This window comes from Manis javanica, chromosome 7, assembly GCF_040802235.1.
Source record: "Manis javanica isolate MJ-LG chromosome 7, MJ_LKY, whole genome shotgun sequence".
NCBI lineage: Eukaryota > Metazoa > Chordata > Mammalia > Pholidota > Manidae > Manis > Manis javanica.
In genome coordinates, this window is record NC_133162.1 from 85,866,590 (window position 1) to 85,889,552 (window position 22,963).

Genomic DNA, 22,963 nt, shown 5'->3' on the forward strand with positions numbered 1-22,963 from the left:
AGTGGGAATATCAGCTGATTTTTATGTAACAAACCACACTCCAAAACCTTAGTGGCATAAAACAACAGTGATTTATTTGCTCAAGATTCGGTGAGTTGGCAGTTCAGGTAGGCACAGCTGGGATAGCTGCCTCTGCTTGTGGTGTCACTGGGCCTACTTCTGAATGTGCAGTCAGTTGGCAGAAGACTGAGGGCTCTTGGATGGAGCTGTTGGCCAGCCTGCCTCAGTTCTCATCCAGATGGCCTCTCATCTTTCAGTAGGCTAGACTCAGCTTCTTACATGGTGGTAGAAGCATTCCAAGATGGTGAGAGAAGAAGCTGCAAGAAGTGATATAAAGTCATTTCTGCCACATTCTATTGGTCTAGGCAAGTCACAAGGCCAGCACAGATTTAAGGGGTGGGAACATAGACTCCATCACTGCATGGAAGGAAATAATTTGTATCTATGTTTATCTACCATAGTATCCTCTCTGGCCACAATAATTAGCATGCCTGCCACACTCCCTCCCTCCCAAGACACTCAAGGTATTATCCCATCAGGGCATCAGGCTTGAAGTCCTTAATCTCATGATATGCATCAGTCCTTCCAGGTGCAGTACTTTGGTTGCAGCTCTTCTTTGCTGACAGACATGTTACCCAGCACACACACACACTGTATGCAGTGATGCAGTAGGGACAAGTTAACCATGATAGATATGCGTATTCAAAAAAGAGAGTGACAGGAGGCATGCAGCAGTCACTGATCCACTCACATCTGTCAGGCATGTGTTGTGCCCCCTATTCTGGAGGCAGGGAATATGTTTTTCTTCTATGGGAGTACTTCCTTAATGCATGGTTTTCCAGGACTCTTGGTTCCACCCTCTGAGGTGTCTTCTCTTTTCCATAATAGTCTATAATTTGCAGCTTTCTTACCCTGCTTCCTGCCCTTAGAAAAGTAAGGACTCAGACATCTTTTTTCATTTTAACTGTCTCTGTCCCTTTAGTCCAAGCTGTTAGTATTTTTTAATAATATAACCTGCTTTTAAAATGTGGGTTTCCTCTGAATCTTAATGGAGTTCACTCCATGCCCTGAAGGCCACACCCATAACTGTTTTTAGGACAGACCTATCTACCTGGGCATGGAAGGCTAGTGTGGAAAAATGCCCTCAAGAGACTTAGTAGTATTTTTGTCTAGCTCACAGGGTTTACTAGGTACCACCTTGAGTCTTTCTGGAGTCTTAACAAAGAGTATTACAGCTATTTAATAACCATTCTTTACTGAGAGGGAAGGAGGAGAGGCAACAGGGGCTAGTTAGGTAGGTGAACTGGGGCCTGCAGGCCAAATGCTGCTGGCGATGACGTATTTTAGAGAGTCTACAAGCTAAGAATAGTTTTGTATTTTTAAAGGGTTGTTAAAATAAACAGAAGAATGTGCAGCAGAGACCATATGTGACTCACAAAACCTGAAATGTTTACTATCTGGCCTTTTAGAAAAAATGTTTGCAAACCCTGGTCCAATTCATGAAAAACTATTAGAATGTTTGACATCAGTGGGAAAAACAATACATTTAGCTATACTGAGAAATAAAACACATTCGACAAAATTCATCTGTTCTTGACAAAAGCTCTAAAAAATTAAGAATATCATGTTTCATCTATAAAGAACAGAAAAAACTAATATTTTTAGTAAGAAGTTCTGTGATAGAATCAATATAAGGGTAATTATTACTTTTTCTGTTTAATATCAGGTTTTAAAAACATGCATCAGTAAAGTGGAATATGAAAGTAATGATGGCTAAATGTGAGAAAGATGGAGAAATAAAAATGACATTTTTAAGTGATGTGTACAGAAAAATACAAAAGATCATCCAGAAAACTGTTCAGCAAAATTATAGAATATAAGACAAACTTATTTTGTTTCCTTTAGTGATAGCTATACAGCTAGAAAATAAAAAAGATTTTATTTACAGTAATGAAAAAATGTTTATATATATGTGGATAGATACACATGTTAGAAATAGTTATAAAATTCTGATAGAAATAAAGACTTAAATGTCTCATTTTTGCTTATGTCTGGAACACTAATTAGCATGTCAAAATGGTGATTTAAAGTAATACTATTAATGTCTACTAAAAATAACTTCTGTAGTCTAACGTCAAATTCTGGCTATCGTCCAATAGTGTGCCATCCTGAGGTCTTTGAGCCCCAGTGAGCTGGTGCCCACTTGCCTTTGCAGCTTCCTAGATATTAGTCTCGTTTGAGATCTTAGCCCTTCCCCTGACTCACTTGCCACTATTTCTGCATGACTAGGATAGGCAATTCATCTTAAAATCAGTTGGAACAGTAGAGTTGTGAAAGGATGGTACTTTGTACCTGGTAGGTACTTAAAATATGTTCTTGAGTTGAACTGAAAAATTATCACCTGAATGGGAGTGATTGTACTGTTTATTATAGTTATAGGGAATTTATAAAGGCATGACATTTTTTTCCAGTAGAAAGGGAAATATAAAAATATAAGTATTAAACGTGGACTGGTGTATTTCTATAGATTGGACAGTTGAGGAATAGCCAGTGAATGGGCCTGTTTATAGCATATGTTGTCTAATATGGCATATTGGGAACTTTTCACTTGGATGGCCTGAGGTAACACCCCAGTTCTCTGAGTACTGTGACCACTGTATATACTTATGACCTGAGGGCAGTACTTAGAGCTTGATTTGAAACAGAGGGCTACAAGTTCTAGTTTGCCAGCATACCCACAAATGAGAGAAAAAGATTTTAGGACTTGCAAAAGGGTAGACTTACAAATGTAATTGCTTACAGTTTCTTGTAGTTCTGTGTAGTTTCTTTGAGACTTGAAAATATAGATAAATCTGAGAATATTCAATACCTAAAAATGTAATAGGTCCTAGAGGATTAGAGCTGCCCCAGTAATGAGTTGTGTTAGAAATTATTGCAACTGAGTGTGAAGTGAAGAATGATTCCCCAGAAGTGTCCTCCTCAAGACAGTAATTCCAGCGTAGGTAGCAAAAAATAAAAACCTGTGCTTGCTTCACTCTCATTCTGTGGAAAGGCCCATGGTTTCCAAGAACTAACCCACTTGGTGAAATGGGAGTAACAGGCATAAAGTCCTAAGTGGGGAGAACAGTAACCTTGGGTTGGTGTGGGAGGAAAGCTTCACAGAAGGGGTGTGGCTGGGCCGTGAAGGTAGAGAGGGACTCTTAACTCAGTGGACAGGAGTAAGAGAACTTCCAGACCATGTGCAGGGGTCCGGAGGCAGGCGTTTGGTTCACATAGCAGTGATGATTTGCCAGTGTACCGTTGTGGAGCAAAGACTGAATTTTAAGGACAGCATGTCTGTAACACTTCTTCACACACCCCTGAGATTTCTGCAAGCTCCATTAGAATGTTACTAGTTGATCTGTGAAAGATAAAGACTCAGATTGAGATGACTGTACAGGAATAACATGCCCAAAGTTGGTCTACATTTTTTTTTAAGACCATGTACATTTTGCTGGCATTTTTAAAAATGTTGAAGTACATATTGAGAATAAGCTATACATGGAAATATTTATCTTAAAGGTATCTCCAGATATCTTTAGTCTTGATAATTTCTAATTAAAGCAACATGGAAATGGGGCCCTGTAATATAATTTTAACTTTGCACCCAGAATCTAAAGACATTCATGCAAATAATGCTTATTAACATCCAACTGTGTTCTAGGCATGGGGTTGCAGAAAAGGAGGGTGATCGCTGAGGTCTAGGGCCTGAGGCCTGGAGTCCATATTGAGAGAGGACTCTGAAGTATGTTTGGAAAAGCTTCCCATCACCTGTAGAAACAAATGCAAACTCCTTCTCATGGCCCACAGACTGCCTTAGAACTGATATGGTCGACCTCACAGACCTATGTCTCCAGCCTCAGCCCCTAGCACTCTCCCTTGCTATGCTCCAGCCACCCTGACCTGCTTGCTATTCTATGAGAAGGCAAACCCATTCCCAATCCTTTACATACTTCCTAGGAGCCCTTTTCTGCCAACTCTTTGCCTAGATTCCTTCTTGTCATCAATTATCTGCTCAGGTGTCCCATCCTGACTTGCTTACCTAAATGCCCCACTTCTCATTCCTCTGTAATCCTTTCCCTACTTAATTTTCTTCATAGCACAGCATTCTCTCTGCAATTTTCTTATTTGTACCCAGTATTTTCTGTCCCTCCTACTAGGGTGTCAGCTTTGGTCCTTATCCACCACTGCACTCAAAGTGCCTGGCACATAGTAGGGGCTCAATAAATATCTGTTAAGTGAGTAAAAGAGGAAAATTGGCATGAATAGTTCAGCAATTAGGTATCTGTACTGGAAATAAAACAGGCACATGAAACCCAACTTTACCAAAGGAGTATTAGAGAAGTCTCCCCACAAAGGAGCTAAGACCTGAAGAATGGTTTGGCATTGGCAGATGGAGGATGGTGACTGAGAGTCGTAAGAGCAGAGTGTTGAGGGTACAAAAACCAGTGGTGTTCAGGAAACCTTTAAAAGTTGGACAAGTGGGATGGGGAGAGCTGAAACTACACAAGTCAAGAGGAATCATGTCATGAAGGGTCTTCTGGCCTGAAAAGGAGTTTAGATTTTACTTTTGAAGAATTTTGAGTCTTTTCATAACCAGGGCAGTAGAAGAAACAATCTGAATGTTTTGTCTCTGATTTTCTTTCATTCCTTTCAACTCTTTAGCCTATTGTAATTTGACTTGTGCATGAAATCACTCCATTAAAACTGCGTTTGTCAAGATGACCAGTGACCCTTTACTTGCTAAATGCTTATCTGCCATCATCTCACAAGTTAAGAACAACAGCTCTCCACCTGGTTAACTCTTGTTTCTTGAACTGCTGTCTTCCCTTGAGTTTTCTTGTTCTGCTTTCATGGAGCTGCTTCTCAGTGTCCTTGCAGGCTCTTCAGCAACTACCATGCTTAATTCTTTAAGTGTTCTCCAGAGCTCCATTCTCATTAGTCTGCCCAGGTCATTCTACAGACTCTCGATAGGAAATCTCACACATGCTGTTGACTTCTACCCCAGTGACTGCCAAGTCTTCTTATTTACTTCACATATTTTTCTTAAACTCCAGATCTATATATCCAACTGTTACTAAAATGCTCTCTCCGTTTGGATATCCCATGGACATCTCAAACTTAATATGTCTAAAAAGTGAACCTATCATCTTTACCCCAACCTAATAACCACACCTAAATTTCCTGTCTGGGTGAGTATATCATCAGTCACCTATGCCGAAACCAGAAACTTTTGAGTTCTTTTAGAGCTTCATTTTTGTCCCTTATGCCCTATAGATAATTAACTGGAAGTCATTTCAGGGCACTTCAGATCATCATTACTTCTCATCTGGATTATTGTTTCCCTGCCTCTAACACTGACTGGTCTCTTCTCTTCCCCACTAATTCTGTCTTCTATTTAGTGGCCACAACAGTCTTTCTAACAAGTAAATTTGATTGTATTACTCAGACTCTCTACCCACTGATTGATGTGGTCAATTTATACTTGATTTGTCATTAATTCCTTGACCATCCATGTCCCAAGGTCCCAGGTCTAGCTGTCTGGCTCCAGTTTCATTTCCAGACTTCTAACTGATAGTGATTGCTCCCATTTCTGAACTCCTAAACTGAATATCTGTACCATACCTGGGTACTTACTCATACTACATGCTTTCTATTGTTCTTTAATTGTTTGTGTGTATGTATCTTATGCACCAAGTGAGGGGACCTTCTCCAGGACTTGGACCATATCCTCCAGAAAGGATAAGACAGTAAGTGCAGTGGATGTAGTGTGCAGTCAATAAATATTTATTGGATTACATTCACTAATAAGTCTTTCTCTTGATATATATTATTTGTTAATATATCAATTTCTCTTTTTAAAATTGTGTTCTCTGAGTTTTACATTTAACTGCATGAAGACTTTGTTTTTCTAGTAACTTTGTGTTATTGGTTGGCTAATTAATAGGGCGTAACTTTTCATTTTCACCTAGCAAACTTGTTTTTTCATAGGTGAGGAATTCTTGCAATGTGCATGATGGTAATAACAGCTATTTTTGGAAAAATCAGCAAGAACGTGCCAAATGTCATCAAATACCCTTACATTCTTCTGTCACAGGAAAGGTTTATAAATTGAAAAGTATCACAGCTTTAATTGGATTTAAGATAGGTTAATTTGATTCTTAGCCTCTCAAATTCAACCTTTCAAGAAAAAGGCTTTTGGTTTCAATATAAGACAAGGTATGAGGAATTAATGCACCCCATGTTCTCTGACGGATTCTGTTGTTTCTGATACAGGCGTTGACATGTAGAGAAGAACTTCTTACCCTTCTTCTGTCACTCCTTCCACTGGTGTGGAAGATACCTGTGCAAGAAGAAAACGCAACAGGTATGTCTTCTTTTCTTAATTATATCACTTGTTTTATCAAAATCATCCTGGGAGAACAGTTCCATTGAAAGGTTACTCTTCCTTAATGGTTGAGTAACAGTTTGATTTCAGAACAGTATATAGTGGTATGATTCTTAATATGAAAAATTCTTTAGGCAAACATTTTTATTTCTTATAATATAAAAACCATGTTGCTTCTTAGGGGATTACTCAAATATAATGATGACTAGAAAATATATGAAGAAGGACACTTAGCAAAATGAGTAAATCTAGGTATGTAACATAATATGTGGGAAGTGGATAATGAAAAGTTTGAAGAAAGAAATTAAAGTTTCTCTGCTTATTTTAAAGACTGCTTTCTATCAACAGTACTCTCTAAATGACTTTTGCAATTTAGTTTAGTTTTTATAATGTCACTTTCAAAGGATAAATTCGAAGTAATATTTTTTTCAAGGCTGGATAGATTATTACACTTCAGCTCAATATATGTTTTTAATTTCCAATTTTAAAAAATTGTGTATATCATATTAGGTATATGAAACAATTTAACTGCCTCAGTAGAAGGATTAATGGCTTTCCCCCTTGACCATTTTGGGAATATGTGAATTATGAGATGTTTAAGAATCTGTCAGATTTAAAAAAATCCTTCCATATTGTATTTTAATGCCTTGTATGCATTTTGATACATTTCTGATACACAGCTACCTTTTTAGGGAGTTATCTAATGCCTTGTAATATTGTTACCGTGTTTATTTGTCGATTCACTAACTCTCTGCTCTTATTTTTTTCTGAATTTGGAGAAATCACAAATTATTAATCAGCTAAGATACCTGATGAGTGTTCTTTGTGGGAAATTGTCCTCATTGCCCACATCTTGCTGCACAGGTGGAATTTGTCAGACTCCTTTTAGTTTCCCCCCTCCCTCTCTTAATTAAAGCACAGATCTTTTATTTACAGCTTTTTATTTATTCATTCTAAATTGCAATTGTAATTTTCATATAAATCTTTTATGTATTATTGCAAAGGGAAAGACCAATTTCATTATCTCTTTAATTAGTAAGGAAGGTTTATTCATTTCTTTAAGAAATAGGCTGAGTGTTGACCACACACAGGTGGTTCTGGATTTTGGGCACTGACAAGGACACTGGTACCTGTCTGTACCTGTGCCTGGCTCCATGTGTGACACACTTAGTAAATATTTTGAATGAAGAACTCTTTTAACCTCAGTCTTAGAGGACATTTCTTATCTATTGTATAATTTTGAAATAATTTTGGAAAATCTTAAAGTTCTTAAGTTATGACAAGGCTATACACTACATACTATTTTGGGGAATATACTATACCCTGTATCTTCATTAATGGCACTATTGGAGGAGATTTGTAAAATAGTATGAACGGTAGGTAGTGCTAAATACCAGACAATCTAAAAAGTCTCTTGTGTTGACATTAGTATGCTATGTATGGTTTTAAATCAAAGAAAGTAAATATACAAATTTACCTTCCTAATTCTGTTCTCTTTTATTGTTTTCAAAATCAGTTTCTATCCTTTGATCCAAACCTTAAGAAAGGTAAGTGTTGGGGATGTGACCTAGAGATATAGCAAATAGCTAAAGGAAAACAGGCCCCGTAAAAATAAACTAAGGATAAGCTCCTTGATAAATAAGAGTAATTACCTATACAAATTGAGTTTAAAAGGTATCCTAAATTTTCTTCCTTAATTTCATTAGATTTTAATCTACCATTCTCAGCTGATGTAATCCTGACCAAAGAAAAAAACTCAAGTTCACAAAGATCTACTCAGGAAAAATTATATTTAGAAGGAAGTGCCCCATCTGGTCAGGTTTCCGGAAAAGTAAACATTTTTCGAAAAAGCAGACGACAGCGCAAGATTACCCATCGCTATTCTATAAGAGATGCAAGAAAGACACAGCTCTCCACCTCAGATTCGGAAGGCAATTCAGATGACAAAAGTATAGCAATGAATAAACACAGAAAGCCCCGTCTGCTACAGCATTTTGTAACACAGTCTTCTAAAGAAGACCACCTTACAGCTAAACTCGAGCACTTACCAACCAAAGAAGAACAGACTCATCCTGACACCATGGCTTTGGAAGATTCCAAAGAGATTATTCCGGGACAGGAGTCAAACACTGACATTTTAAGTGAGCCAGCTGCCTTGTCTATTATCAGTCACATGAACAATTCTCCATTTGACTTATGTCATGTTTTGTTATCTTTATTAGAGAAAGTTTGTAAGTTTGACATTACCTTAAATCATAATTCTGCTCTAGCAGCCAGTGTAGTGCCCACACTGATTGAATTCCTAGCAGACTTTGGGGACTGCTGTAATCTAAGCAACAGTTTGGAGAGTCAAATGGTCTCTGCAGGTTGGACTGAAGAACCAGTGGCTTTGATTCAACGGATGCTTTTCCGAACAGTGTTGCATCTCATGTCAGTAGATATTAGTACAGCAGAGATGGTGCCAGAAAGTCTTAGAAAAAATTTAACTGAATTGCTCAGAGCAGCTTTAAAAATTAGAATTTGCCTAGAAAAACAGCCTGACCCTTTTGCACCAAGACAAAAGAAAACACTACAGGAGGTTTGGGAAGGTTTTGTGTTTTCAAAGCATCGTCATAGAGCCCTTCTTTTACCTGAGCTTCTGGAAGGTGTTCTACAGATTCTGATCTGTTGTCTTCAAAGTGCAACCTCAAATCCCTTCTTTTTCAGTCAAGCCATGGATTTGGTTCAAGAATTCATTCAACATCATGGATTTAATTTATTTGAAACAGCAGTTCTTCAAATGGAGTGGCTGGTTTTAAGAGATGGAGTTCCTACTGAGGCTGCAGAACATTTGAAAGCCCTAATAAATAGTGTGATGAAAATAATGAGCACTGTCAAAAAAGTGATATCAGAGCAACTTCATCATTCAATGTGTACAAGGAAAAGGCACAGGCGATGTGAATATTCTCACTTTATGCATCACCACAGAGATCTCTCAGGTCTCCTGGTTTCAGCTTTTAGAAACCAGGTTTCCAAAAACCCATTCGAAGAGACTGCAGATGGAGATGTTTATTACCCTGAGCGGTGCTGTTGTATCGCAGTGTGCGCGCATCAGTGCTTACGCTTACTACAGCAGGCCTCCTTGAGCAGCACCTGTGTCCAGATTCTGTCAGGTGTTAATAGCGTTGGGATATGCTGTTGTATGGATCCCAAATCTGTCATCATCCCTATGCTGCATGCTTTTCAGTTGCCAGCATTGAAAAATTTTCAGCAGCATATTTTGACTACCCTTAACAAACTTATTTTGGATCAGTTAGGAGGAGCTGAGGTATCACAGAAAATTCAAAAGGCAGCTTGCAATATCTGTACCGTCGACTCTGATCAACTAACCAAATTAGAAGAAACACTGCAGGGAAGCTCATGTGATGCTGGGCCTTCCTCAAGTTCTTCCAGCCCCTCTGTCAGATTCCAAGGGATCCTGCCCAGCAGTGGAACTGAAGACCTATTATGGAAATGGGATGCCTTAAAGGCCTATCAGAATTTTGTTTTTGAAGGAGACAGATTATGTAGTGTACAGATTGCAAATCATATTTGTACTTTAATCCAGAAAGGCAATGTAGTTGTTCAGTGGAAATTGTATAATTACATATTTAACCCTGTGCTCCAAAGAGGAGTTGAATTAGCACATCATTGTCAACACCTTAGCATTACTTCAGCCCAAACTCATGTATGTAGACATCATAACCAGTGTTTGCCTCAGGAAGTGCTTCAGATTTATTTAAAAAGTCTGCCTACCCTGCTTAAATCAAGGTTGGTATGTGTATGTGTATGTAGATATTTTTTTCTTATTGTATGCTTTTGAATGTCTTTATCCTTTCTTCAGAGGATTTAATTTTAGTTTAACAGCAAGAAAGTTCCTATCATATGTCAAATTTTTTTTACCATTATTCATGTACTTACTTATTTTTATTAGAATGGTTATAGAGGAGAACACAGCCACTATTTCAGGTTTTCAGTGGAGAAAAGGAAAGTTTTAAGTATATTTCTGAGAAAAAAATGGATGCAACACAGATAACCAATAGCAGGGGCAAAGTTAAAGTAATTATTTTACTTAATGGAACAGTATTGATCATAACAGTATTAGTAAAAATGTTTATAAAGATCATGGTGGGACATGAGAAAATGCTTATAATATTTATCAATAAACTATTTTATCAGTTAAAAATATTACCCATTTATTCACAACCATGTAAAATGTATGCGTATATAAAATGATAATTATTAAGTCAGTGGAAGGAAGGGTATTATTATTTTTTAAATACCATGTTTTACATTTATTCCCTAAGAAATATATATACAAAAATTAGAAAATACACATAGGATAAAACAAGAAAATTACAATTACTTAGTAGAATTTCACCAATACATTTTCCAAGTTTTGTGGTTATTGAGTCTGGTACCTATACAATAATTTTATAAAAAAACTTGCTTCTTATAGGTAGTCTGGCCTTTCAAATAATGCATGTATCACTTTAAAAACTTGTAATAAAAATTAGAATTTACCTATCATTATCTTTACAATCATTTTATTAAATTCCTTATATTCTGACACTGTTAAAATAGAGCTGAATTTGATTGGAAATGTTTGTAACTCCTTGACATATTTGTGGACACCCTGTTTGTTGCTGAGCTGATTTATATTAGTTATTACTAGGATTCCAGTGATCCAAACCCATGAGTCTCACCTGAGATAGAGTTGAAAATCTTCAGATATAGACCTTTCCCTTTATAAGTAGCTGATTTAAAACAAAAAGTCCTGAGTGAACCATCAGGCAGATGGACGAATGGATACACAAATGCCTGCCTGCTTTCAGAGTATCCATCTCAAGTGTGCTGGTGGTTGTGGCATTTAGAATTTACATACAATTTGTCATTTAGAGGAAAATACTCTTCCCTGTATTGCTTCATTTAACTTCAGATGCATGTAATCCATTTTTTAAAATGCTGCCAGAGTCATATATGCCTTGTTTGAAGAAGGATGCAAAAGTAATTAGAAAGTAACTTGAGACCCTAGTCATATCTGACTAAGAACTTCAGTCAGATAATTGATTAGTTAAATTAGGTAGTGTTTGGTATATACCACAAGCAGCAATGACATGTTTAGGTAATATATGTATCTATTTATAAATGATGTTTCTATATGTAAAATCTCTTATTTTTTTTCTACTCACAGGGTAATAAGAGATTTGTTTTTAAATTGTAATGGAGTAAATCAAATAATTGAATTGAATTACTTAGATGGTGTTCGAAGTCATTCGCTAAAAGCATTTGAAACTCTGATAATCAGCTTAGGGGAACAACAGAAAGAGTCTTCAATTCCCGGTGTTGAAAGGATGGACATTGAACAGAAGAAATTGTCATCTCTAAATGTAGGTACTTCTTTTCATAGCCAGCAAGCTTACTCAGATTCTCCTCCGAGTCTTAGCAAATTTTATGCTTGCCTCAAAGAAGCTTACCCAAAGAAGCGGAAGTCTGCTAATCAGGATGTTCATATCAACATGATAAATCTGTTCCTCTGTGTGGCATTCTTATGCATAAGTAAAGAAGCAGAATCTGATAGAGAGTCAGCCAATGATTCAGAAGATACTTCCGGCTATGACAGCACAGCAAGTGAGGCTTGGCACCAGATGCTGCCGTGTCTCTCTCCCGAGAGCCTTGTCTTACCTTCTCCCAAGCATATGCTCCAAGCAGCAGATATTTGGTCAATGTGTCGTTGGCTCTATATGTTGAGTCCAGTTTTCCAGAAACAGTTTTATAGACTTGGTGGTTTCCAAGTGTGCCATAAATTAATTTTTATGATAATACATAAACTATTCAGAAGTCAGGAAGAGGAGCAAGGAAAAAAGGAAGGGGATGTAGATGTAAATGAAAACCAAGATGTAAACAGAACTTCTCAATCTGAGATCACTAGGAAGGAAGATTTATTATCTTTGACTGTAAAAAGTGACCCCATACCATCAGAACTGAGTAATCTAAACAAGAGTACTGACAGTTTCGGTAAATTAGAGGCACAGCCTATTTCTTCCATAAACATGGAACAAATTTCAGCTACTGAAGCTGCTCCTGAGGAAGCAGAGGCATCTACAAGTCGGGGAAGTGAAACCTCACTTCAGAGCATACGACTTCTGGAAGCCCTTCTGGCCATTTGTCTTCACAGCACCAGAGCTAGTCAGCAAAAGGTGGAATTGGAGTTCCCTCATCAGGTAATAACTTATTTCTTCATCCAGCTATTGTGTAGTATATACGTTTTAAAGTTCTAATATACTATTATGGTTTTGTTTTTCTAAAGATTCTGTTTTGAGAAGCTTCCTGTATGCTTAGCACAGTACCAGGTGCTGTGGAGGACAGAGAGGAATACATGACACAGTTCTTGCCTCAGGAATTTTATAGTTTAGTTTGGAATGCAAACTAAATGTGTGACCAGGTTACCGTCCCTGAAAGCCATTAGATATGCACTAAATGTCAGATGGGGAATAATGGATATTGTGTTTCAGAGTTCAGACTTAAAATCTTGGTATGATGCCATTTAGTGCCCTGCTCAATGGCACCTTTACTAAGGTGACACATCCAGCCAGTATGTGCTGCGGGTGTTGGTTACTAGGGACCATATCTGCACCCATCTCCTGAGAATTGCCCTTGGCCGATGGGAGATGCCCTGTCTAGGGATGCCTAGGAAGGGTGCTCATAGCCAGTGACTGATGGATGTGGCTCTGGGGGCTGGGGAAAATTTCTGTGGTGCAGTTCGGGCTCCAGAGCTTCTCACTGAGTTGCTGGGGCTGGACATTTACTTATTCTGAAACCACATCTTTGCCTGGATTCTTCTCCCTGACATATCCTCCTTCCCTCATGCCCTTACAAATTTCTCCTGAGAATATTTCCCAACAAAAAAGGAATCCTCAGTTTCAGGCCCTGCTTCTAAGGAACCTTCTAATATAGCGGATCCCTTTTCTTCTTGCTAATGCACCCCTAACTGTTCTGCCAGCCAACAGGCTGTCCCTACTGCCTCCTGTCTGGAAAATCTTAGTGCTTCCGCACTGCTCACCATAAAAATCCACATTCTTTAGTATAGCATACAAAGCCCTTCACCATCTTGGTTTCACTTCTTGTTTAGCCTTATTTCCTGCCATCTTTCACCACGCTGCAGTCATCTAGACTGAGTTGACAGCTTCTCAATGCCATTCTGACATTATTTCTGTACTTCTGTACATAAAGTTCTTCTGCCTGGCGTATTCTCCCCCTCTGTTTCTATGACTGCTGTCTGCAACTTGTTCTTCATTGTCCATCTCATACAACCTCTCCTCTGGGACACTTCTGACAGGTCCCTCAGGCACCTTCTCTGTTTTCTGTTCTCAGAGAACTTTAGTTCTAGTCTGACCATCATCACACCTTGTCTGTATGTATCTGTGTCGCTTATTGGATGGAGAGAATTCCTTATGGAGAAGTCAGTTTCTTATTCATAGTTGGATTCATCACCTACTATGGGGCCATAGGCAAGCAGCAAGTGTTCCCTTCAAGGACAGAAAGGAAGGAATAAAGTAGGGAGGGAGAGAAAAGGATTAGAATATAAGTACTTAGAGACTTAAGGAATCTCTAAGAATAAGGAATTTGTAAAACTCTAGAGATGGTTAATCAAAAGTTTCAACTAGTCGTTTCAGTGTATCACAAATTTATGATACATTGAAATTCAGAATGATATAAAATGAGTAAAACATTTGATAAATAATGTTATTAACTGTAACAGTTGAATGTTTGTATAAGCTTGATATTTATAGTCATTTTCCTTCTATATTAACTGCAAATAAACTAGCTTACTACTTGTCAAATACATACTAATTTTCACTTATTTTGTCACAGTTTAATTTTTTCCTGAAGCATGTTATTCATATTCTTAGTCACCTTTATTTTACCTTAGAACTTGTCTGTGGAAAATATCTTGTTTGAAATGAGGGACCATCTTTCCCAGTCAAAGGCGATTGAAACAGAATTAGCAAAACCTTTATTTGATGCCCTGCTTCGAGTTGCACTGGGTAACCATTCGGCAGATTTTGAACACAGTGATGCTGTAACTGAGAAGGTATGAGTCATGTAGAGTTGTACTGTGTGGGTATGACTAGAAGCAGCAGAAATGTGTGAGATGAAACTGGGATACCAGTACATGTGGTTAGAACGTATGGGCTGGGGTTTAACGAGGTGAGTCTGATGGGCCAGATTTCCATCATCTGGGGTGGATAAATGTACTCAGTGCCCTATGTCATAAAAAACAGGAGAGCAATGTGACATGCTTTTCCCTCATCTAATCTGGAAATCCCTTGGAAAATTTTTCATGTTTTCTCTGGTTATCTAACTAATGAAACATCTTATTTGTAAAAATCCTATGAAAAAAATTTTTCCATGAACAAATGTGTAAAAACAATATAGTTACATGTAAGAAGTATAATGGTACATCATTGTGGTTTTTAGACATTTCCTTTTATGTAACTAGAATGAAATTTCTTAGACTAATTTTTCAGTAAAACTGAAATCACCAACAGCTTACTTAACCTGTTAGAGACTCCCATTTTTGAGGTGTTAATCTAGGAGCCCAAGAGAATCTGGAAAATTTTACTTCATGAATTACATAATTTATAATGATTAATATCAATTCTTAAGATCTTTATCTTAAAGAAAATACTGTAGCTGTCCTTAAGATTACTTTTGCGTAAAACTCTTACCAGAAATAAGAAAATGTTACAACTTTTGCCTTTTGCTTACACTGATCTTACAGAGTCATCAGTCTGAGGAAGAGTTGTCATCCCCACCTGGTGATTTTTCAGAAGAAGCTGAGGATTCCCAGTGTCGTAGTTTTAAACTTTTGATTGAAGAAGGCTATGAAGCAGACAGTGAAAGCAATCCTGAGGACAGTGAAACCCGAGATGATGGTAATACATCACTGAAGTACTTGTGACTGATTTGCAAGTCAGATTATTAATTAGCAAGATGGTTCATGGTAATACTTTTGTACTGCCTTACAATTTGAGAATTGTACTGTGTCATCATTTTGTTTGATCTTCACAACAAGAGGCATTCATATATGCAGTTTAAAACAGAGATATATTTTATTATCACACTGACTGAGTGCCAAAGTGTATAGGGTAGAGAAAGTCCCTGCTTTCCTATCTATTCTATGGAGAAAACAGACAAGTCAGAAGTAAACACTATGAAGAAATAAAACAGGGTGATATGATAGTAATTGGGTAGTCAGAGGCCTCTCTGAAGATGTTATGTTTACACTGAGAACTGAATAAAACAGATCTACCAGATAAACATTGACAGGAAGAGCATTTCAGGCAGTTTGTTATAAAGATAAAATAATATAAGGAATGCAGACACCTTTTTGTGACATCCAACATGCTACAGCATAGATTTCTTAGTTCACCACAGCCCAGCTTGTCCTTAGACTGGAACTACATTCCATATGATCCTTTGTCTCTGGGCTTAAAACTTGGGTAGAATGGAAAAGAAGGATTGATCAGAGCCAAGAGATTTCTGGGAAGGCCCCATCTTTTTACATGCTGGCCTTGTGACTGTCTCAGTGTTGTTAGTCTCCACTGTTTACAGTACTTTATCTTCCTCAGGGTCTATTTTTTCTTTCTCATCTAGAGGATGGGAATAATCACTGATACCCTACTAAAGGGCTTGATGGGCCTAAAGCAAGTGTTTTTTTAACCATAAAGAGGGTAAAAAGAACAAAAGCACAGCCACAAATTGAATATCTATCTATCCATCTATGTAGAGAGCATATATTAACATATATATACTATGTACATATAGTATATTATAGTATACACATATTTATGTTGTGTGTATACATAAATACTTATATTTTTACTTGCTTGATTTATTAAATTGTTTGTTTCCAGTTCTATTGAGAAGTAATTGATATACATCACTGTATACATTTAAGATGTACAGCATAATGGTTTGATTTACATATATTGTGAAATGATTACTACAATAGGTTTAGTTAATTAACAGCCATCATCTCACATAAATATGATACCAAGAAAAGAAAAAAAAAACTTCCTGTGATGAGAAATCTTAAGGTCTATTCTCTTGATTTTCCTCTATATCATATAGCAGTGTTAGCTATAGTCATCACGTTGTACATTACATCCCCAGTACTTGTTTGTTTATCTTATAATTGGAAGTTTGTATCTTTTGGCCACCCTCTTCCAATGCCCCGTGCCCACACCAGAGCAGGTGCTTTTGAAAACACATTGGCATAATGATGTTGTTTTTATCATGGTACAGACAGGATTTTACAGTGATAAACTTCCTCCTTTTTATGCTTTTGATAACAAGATCTTAATTTAAAGAATTATGGTATAGAACACTGGTCTGTTACAAGTTTCTTAACTATATGAACATTTTTTTAATGGCACAGCAATCTCTTTCTTTTAAGAGCATATCAGTTAAATTTTACGAAATGTAATATTCAGTGAGACAGTATCTGTTTCTCATTTATGAAGAAGACAAAGTATAGGATTCATCCAACTAATAGTCAAGCCTATTGTTTTCACAGAGATAAAGGCAGGCAAATGAACTACTTTTTGATTTAGGTATTTTGGGGTTAGAAAGTTTGGTGTGTCAGACGAATGTATTAAATCTGTATCATGTGTATAAAAATTACTATCATATTTCTAATTCTGTTGAAGATCAAAATTACTTTGAGGGCCACTCATTTATCCTCAATATATCCCTAAGACTTGATTATTCATGATACTTAATTGTAATCAAAAGTCATGTTGTAGGGAAAGATTTTGTGAGCATCATCTTATAAGTAGCACTTCTGCCACTAGATCTTCTAAATGATTAATGAGGTTTGAAATATTTATTCAGAGTTTAAGGAATAAAAATAATCTTCTCTTTTCCCCTTTCAGGGGTAGACTTCAAGCCTGAAGCAGAAGGTTTCAGTGCATCAAGCAGTCCAAATGACTTACTTGAAAACCTCACTCATGGGGAAATAATGTATCCTGAGATTTGTATGCTGGAATTAAATTTGCTTTCTACTAGTAAAGCCCAACTTGATGTGCTTGTTCATGTATTTGAAAGTTTTTTGAAAATCATCAGGCAGAAAGAAAAGAATATTTTTCTATTCATGCAGCAGGTAAAAGAGGCATTTAGTTAAATGTAATCAGTGTTTATCACACTCATGTCACAATTACTTATCTCCTTATATATTAACGAACTTGCATTTTGTATACTTTGCATACTTATCTTTTATAACACCTTAGGTACATTTTTATCTACAAGTGATATTCTCAAAATCTAATTCAGTTCTCTAAAAGCAGCATAAAATTAATTATGTCATTGGCTAACTAATAATGAATCCTAGTGTATTTCTGAGGATGGATAATATTTTTTAAATTGCATTTCATTTTAATATATGGTTATTGTTTGGAAAAGTCAGAAAACAAAAATGAAAGATAAAATGAAAATTATGTGTAATCCTACACATAGCATTCTTTACAGTTATTTTTAACTGTATATATATATGTATATGTAGTAGACTATTAGTTTATTATGACATTATAGTTCATGCTTTCATGAAGTAAGATATTTAACTTCTCCTGCTTTGTTTTTTTAATCTTCAGGGAACTGTGAAAAATCTTTTAGGAGGGTTTTTGAGTATTTTAACACAGGCTGATTCTGATTTTCAAGGTATGTGGAAACCTGTTAGTTTCAAACAATAGCTTTGAAGTTATTTTGTTACCTGAAATGAAGAGTTGATAATAATGGCTTCCATTGGCCTAGTGCTCAATGGTTTCAAAAGTAGTTTTATTTATATCATCTCTTTTGTTTCTCAGAAGCACCCAGTGCAATAGACATAGCATCTTGAATTTAGAGAGAGGAAAATCTAGATTCCAAGGGATTGAGTGAGTTGTTCAAGGTCATATACATAGAAATGGCATTGCAAGGACTGTAACCCAATCTAAATACTGTATTGCTGCTTGGCCAGGTATTGATTGAGTGCCTACTCTTCTGTACTTTCATAGACATTTGAGGAATTTGTAATGAGTATACAAAATGATACATAGTAGATAGAAACCTAGATTTTAGTTGGTGAGTTAAGGCTAGCATACATGAAATGTTTATTTGGATTTGTTGTATATTTCCTCATGATTAAGTTTAAGTTATATATGATTTGCAAATATGTTCTCCCACACTTTGGCTTGGACTTTTCACTGTCTTGGGAGTATACTTCGGAGCACAATTTTTTTATTTTGATAAAGTCCAGTTTATCTATTTTTGCTTCTGTTGCTATGCTTTTAGTATATCTAGGAAGGTCTATACCATAGTCACAAAGATTCATTATCTTTAAAAATAGTTTTCTCCTCTCCATGTTCTCTGCTGTCCTTTTTCTTTCATTCTAGTTATAATCTTGGGCCTTCTTAGATTGATCTTGCTATGTCTTATCTTTCCTCTCATTTTACTTACTTCTTTCTTTTTGTGCTATATTCTGGAAGATTTCTCTAATTCTACTGCAGCCTTTTATTCAATTTTTAATTTTGGCAATATCTTTTAATATTTAAGAGCTCCATTTTGTTTGATTGCTTTCTGGTTATTCCATTTTCATATAAGGCTATAATACCTTCTTATATATATATGGATATAATATTAACATTTTAAAAAGATTTCTTCCTACCCTAAATTGTCTTTTTCCTTTGGAGTCAGTTTATCAATTTTTTTATTTTTTATACCTTGGGTTTTCTCTTTTATGATTCTGAGTCTCAAGTATTTATAGACCTTTTGTGCCTGTTTTATTTAAGAAAGCTGCTGGAAATTTCGTGTGAGGTTGTAAAAGTAAATTTGCTTCCCTTTTTGGCTTCTATTCTTAGGTTTCACATTCGGATTATTTTTAGCATGTCTAAAATGGAGATCTTTTTTTCTGGTGAGGAGCAGTGTAAATATACATTAAACATTATAATGTGTGTTACAAGTATTAGTTATTTTACTTAAAAAAGTTCTACAATTTGTGTAACACTGATTATATCTTATGCTAAACCCATGATATGTTTGATAAAGTGTTCAAACTAATCATTTGTGATGGTTTTTTCATAATCTTTAATATTTCCACTCTTATTTATGTCACCTAATTTTCTATTTAGAAAGTGATAGTTATAATTTAAACATTTTCAAAATAAGAAGGTAGCAGACTATTTTATGGTACCCAACAGTATCAACTTATTTAACAAGTACTGTAATTATTTATGCTTCTTTAAAATGTCTTTACTTTATGTGGAGCTAACCAATCTTTAAGAAAAGTGATTGTGTTGCTTTTGTCATTGGCTGACTAGTTGGTTTACACATAATCGTATTGCTATTTCTTCAGCAAGTTTTTGGATTATTAGAGTGTCTATAATTCATCTAAAATGTAACAGCAGCATCTGATCTCTTTCAATGAAATCACTTATTCAGTTCCTTTAATTGTGTTGGCTTGAATAGTTCCCTTCTGTCTTTTTTTAATTTAGCATGCCAGCGACTATTGGTGGATCTTTTGGTATCTGTGATGAGTTCAAGGACATGTTCAGAAGAGCTAACACTTCTTTTGAGAATATTTCTGGAGAAGTCTCCTTGTACAGTAAATATGCTAAAATTTAACATTTTTTCACTGATACCTAACACAATTTCTTAAATGATTTGGAAGTTACTAAGCTCTCTCTTTTAATGTGGTAATTATTATACAGTCAACTCCATGTTATTATGTGTGAAGTTCTCAATTGTTTTATTATTTGCACATATTTTAACCATTTCACTTCTTTTTTGGCTAACCAGACATATCATTGGTATCATTAGTGTCTTTAATCCATCCCATCCCTGGTCTTTGTGCTTAAAAAGTGCTGAATAATTTTAATTACTAAAGAACTTAATTATGAGTAATTATTACCACTTTGAGGATTACTATTTTTTAGAAAATTATTATCTACTCTTCAGTTATCTTCTATCACTTCTCCTTTTAATTGGTATAGCTTAGTGACATTTAGACTGTTCTTTGCTGAGAAACCCATTTTTATAATGGAATCTTCAGTAGAAACGTAAGCAGCTAAATGGAAAACCTTGAAGCTACTTTCTCTGAAGCACGATGAGATGTTCTGGAACTCTGCCCATTAAACTCCCAGCCCCCATCCTCACCCCCACTCCGGCTCGCCTGCCTTGTGGACCCTGAGGGAGCTTGGTGGAACGCAAGGTTAAAAACCACTAGTATAGACAATTGAGAACTGACGTACATTTATGGACTGTTTCTATTTTTCAGAGTGCATTTCTCATTATCGTAATCAACATTAGATGTAATTTTATGCATCATAAGGCATTTTACTAGATAAGTCATCTTTTTTTACTTGTCTCCTCATTGTTTTCCCCTTTAATTAAATGCTCATTTCCTCTCATCTTCTCTATATATTCTACATTTCCATTCAACCAAAAACTTGTAATTATGAATAAAACCTAAAAACTTGATTTTAGTTTACCAAACATAGATGGAAGCAAGCTTATTTGATTAGGGAAGAGTCATGTGAAATAAGCTGGAAACTAATTGAACACTCAGTTTTATAAAGTCAATCATGCTGTAATTATCATTGAGAAATTTGGAGAATTCTTAATGTCTTGGGTTCTATCCATCATTTAAAACATTGACAGAAGCCCCTATAGTCTATGTGGAAATAATCTTTCTTTGATAGAAATGATTCCTGATATAATTATATTTAATTTTGAATACTTAAAACCATCTTATAACTTTTAGGTTTGTACCATAAATTAAGTATCTAAATCTAAAACAAATTAACTGCAAGAGATTACATATTTTAAGAATGAAATCTCTGTTCAGTATCATAACTACATGAAAAATGAAAATTTTAATGATATGGTAGCTAGAAAGGTATTTAAATAGGAGTGCTGATATGTGTATGGATATGTTTGTATGTTCATTTATAACCTTGATTTCAAGATTATTGTGTACTTTGTAACATGATTGTAAAGGTTTGTTTTTCTTTTTCTCTAGGAAATTCTTCTTCTGGGTGTTCTGAAAATGGTTGAAAGTGATATTACTCTGAGCCCTTCACAGTATCTAACCTTCCCTCTACTGCACACTCCAAATATAAGCAATGGTGTTTCATCACAAAAATGTCCTCGGATTCTCAACAGTAAGGCCATGGGATTATTGAGAAGAGCACGAGTCTCAAGGAGCAAGAAAGAGGCTGACAGTGAAAGTTTCCCCCAGCAGCTGCTTTCCTCTTGGCACATTGCCCCAGTCCACTTGCCACTGCTGGGACAAAACTGCTGGCCTCACCTGGCAGAAGGTTTCAGTGTCTCCCTGTGGTTTAATGTGGAGTGTATCCATGAAGCTCAGAGTACCACAGGAAAAGGAAAGAGGATAAAGAAAAGAAACAAATCATTAATTTTACGGGAAGGTAGTTTTGATGGAACAGGTATGATGACAGCGTTATGTGTTACACTAAGCTTTTTCAGATGACAATTTGGGTCCAGAACACAGCAGTATTCTAACTAACTCTTAACATGCCTTCACTTAAATGCCCGAGTAGTGACAGGTCCTGACTTAGCAAAGCTAAGCTGTCCAAATTGCCAGACAGTCTGGAGAACTCCATTTTCTTCTGTACTTTTTTAACCTAGTGGGGCAGGGGGGGAAGTGGGGGAACCACCACATATATAACTTCTGTAGGGGTCACCAGCCCCATTTCCTGCCTCTTTCTTGGTCCCAATACTGGATTAGGGTGGCTCCTGATGTTAGAAAAGGAAAGGATAAAACATTATAGCCACTTTTCCATCCTTCTGCTACCTGTTTTCCCAGCCCCTTTTAGTCAGCCCCCTTTCCATCTGCTTTCTCTCTATCAATTCAAATTCTCCTTTTTATGCTGTATCTTACCTCAGGTCTCCTCTCCCAGTTGCTATCATAGACTGTTTAAATGCATCAGCCATTCTCCAAAGTTAGAATTAGTTCCATTCCAGTCCTTTCTATAACTGATCAATTGCTATTTTGCTGCTTTGAAGCTGCATCTTGTTCCTCATACACCAAGGCTTAAAGAACCCATTGATTGAAAAGCAGTTTATGGTGATGGGACATGAAGCAGATGGGCTAATTCTTAGGGTCCATGGAATTAATGAAATGACTAGATGAGACAGATGTTTAGGAGTTTGTTTATATGCTGGTCCCGGCCTCTATATTTCTTCACTCCACAAAACTTCCCTACCTGACTGGAGAGCCTCTGCTTCAGGACTCTAGGCGTTCACTAGTATCTGGCTTCCAGGGGCAGTCCCCTGCCACTGATTTGCAGATGAAAAGGAAAATCCTTAATGACACAGTCAGGACTGAAGAGTAGGAAATGTTTCCTGATATCCACAGTTGGAACTCAGAATTCACTTCTCCACCATGCATTTTCATGTTCTTAGTGTAGCATGCCTACATATTTTATGGGTTAGCCTAGGAAGCCAACTTGAAAAAAA

At 36.3% G+C, this 22,963-nt stretch overlaps 1 protein-coding gene across 7 annotated transcripts in view; it reads left to right on the forward strand.

The window, feature by feature from the left end:
* LYST (lysosomal trafficking regulator) overlaps positions 1-22,963 on the forward strand; it is a 239,092-nt gene that overhangs the window by 35,706 nt on the left and 180,423 nt on the right. For all 7 annotated transcript variants that reach the window (XR_012133309.1, XM_073241266.1, XM_073241262.1 and 4 more), the window contains 9 exons: positions 6,316-6,406; positions 8,134-10,216; positions 11,640-12,669; positions 14,379-14,540; positions 15,231-15,384; positions 17,386-17,612; positions 18,100-18,166; positions 19,978-20,087; positions 21,504-21,930. Coding sequence is in view for 6 of the 7 variants with exons in the window: in XM_073241266.1 (XP_073097367.1) it covers positions 6,316-6,406; positions 8,134-10,216; positions 11,640-12,669; positions 14,379-14,540; positions 15,231-15,384; positions 17,386-17,612; positions 18,100-18,166; positions 19,978-20,087; positions 21,504-21,930 (4,351 nt within the window). In the remaining variant the exon portion in view is untranslated. The remainder of the gene's footprint in view (positions 1-6,315; positions 6,407-8,133; positions 10,217-11,639; positions 12,670-14,378; positions 14,541-15,230; positions 15,385-17,385; positions 17,613-18,099; positions 18,167-19,977; positions 20,088-21,503; positions 21,931-22,963) is intronic.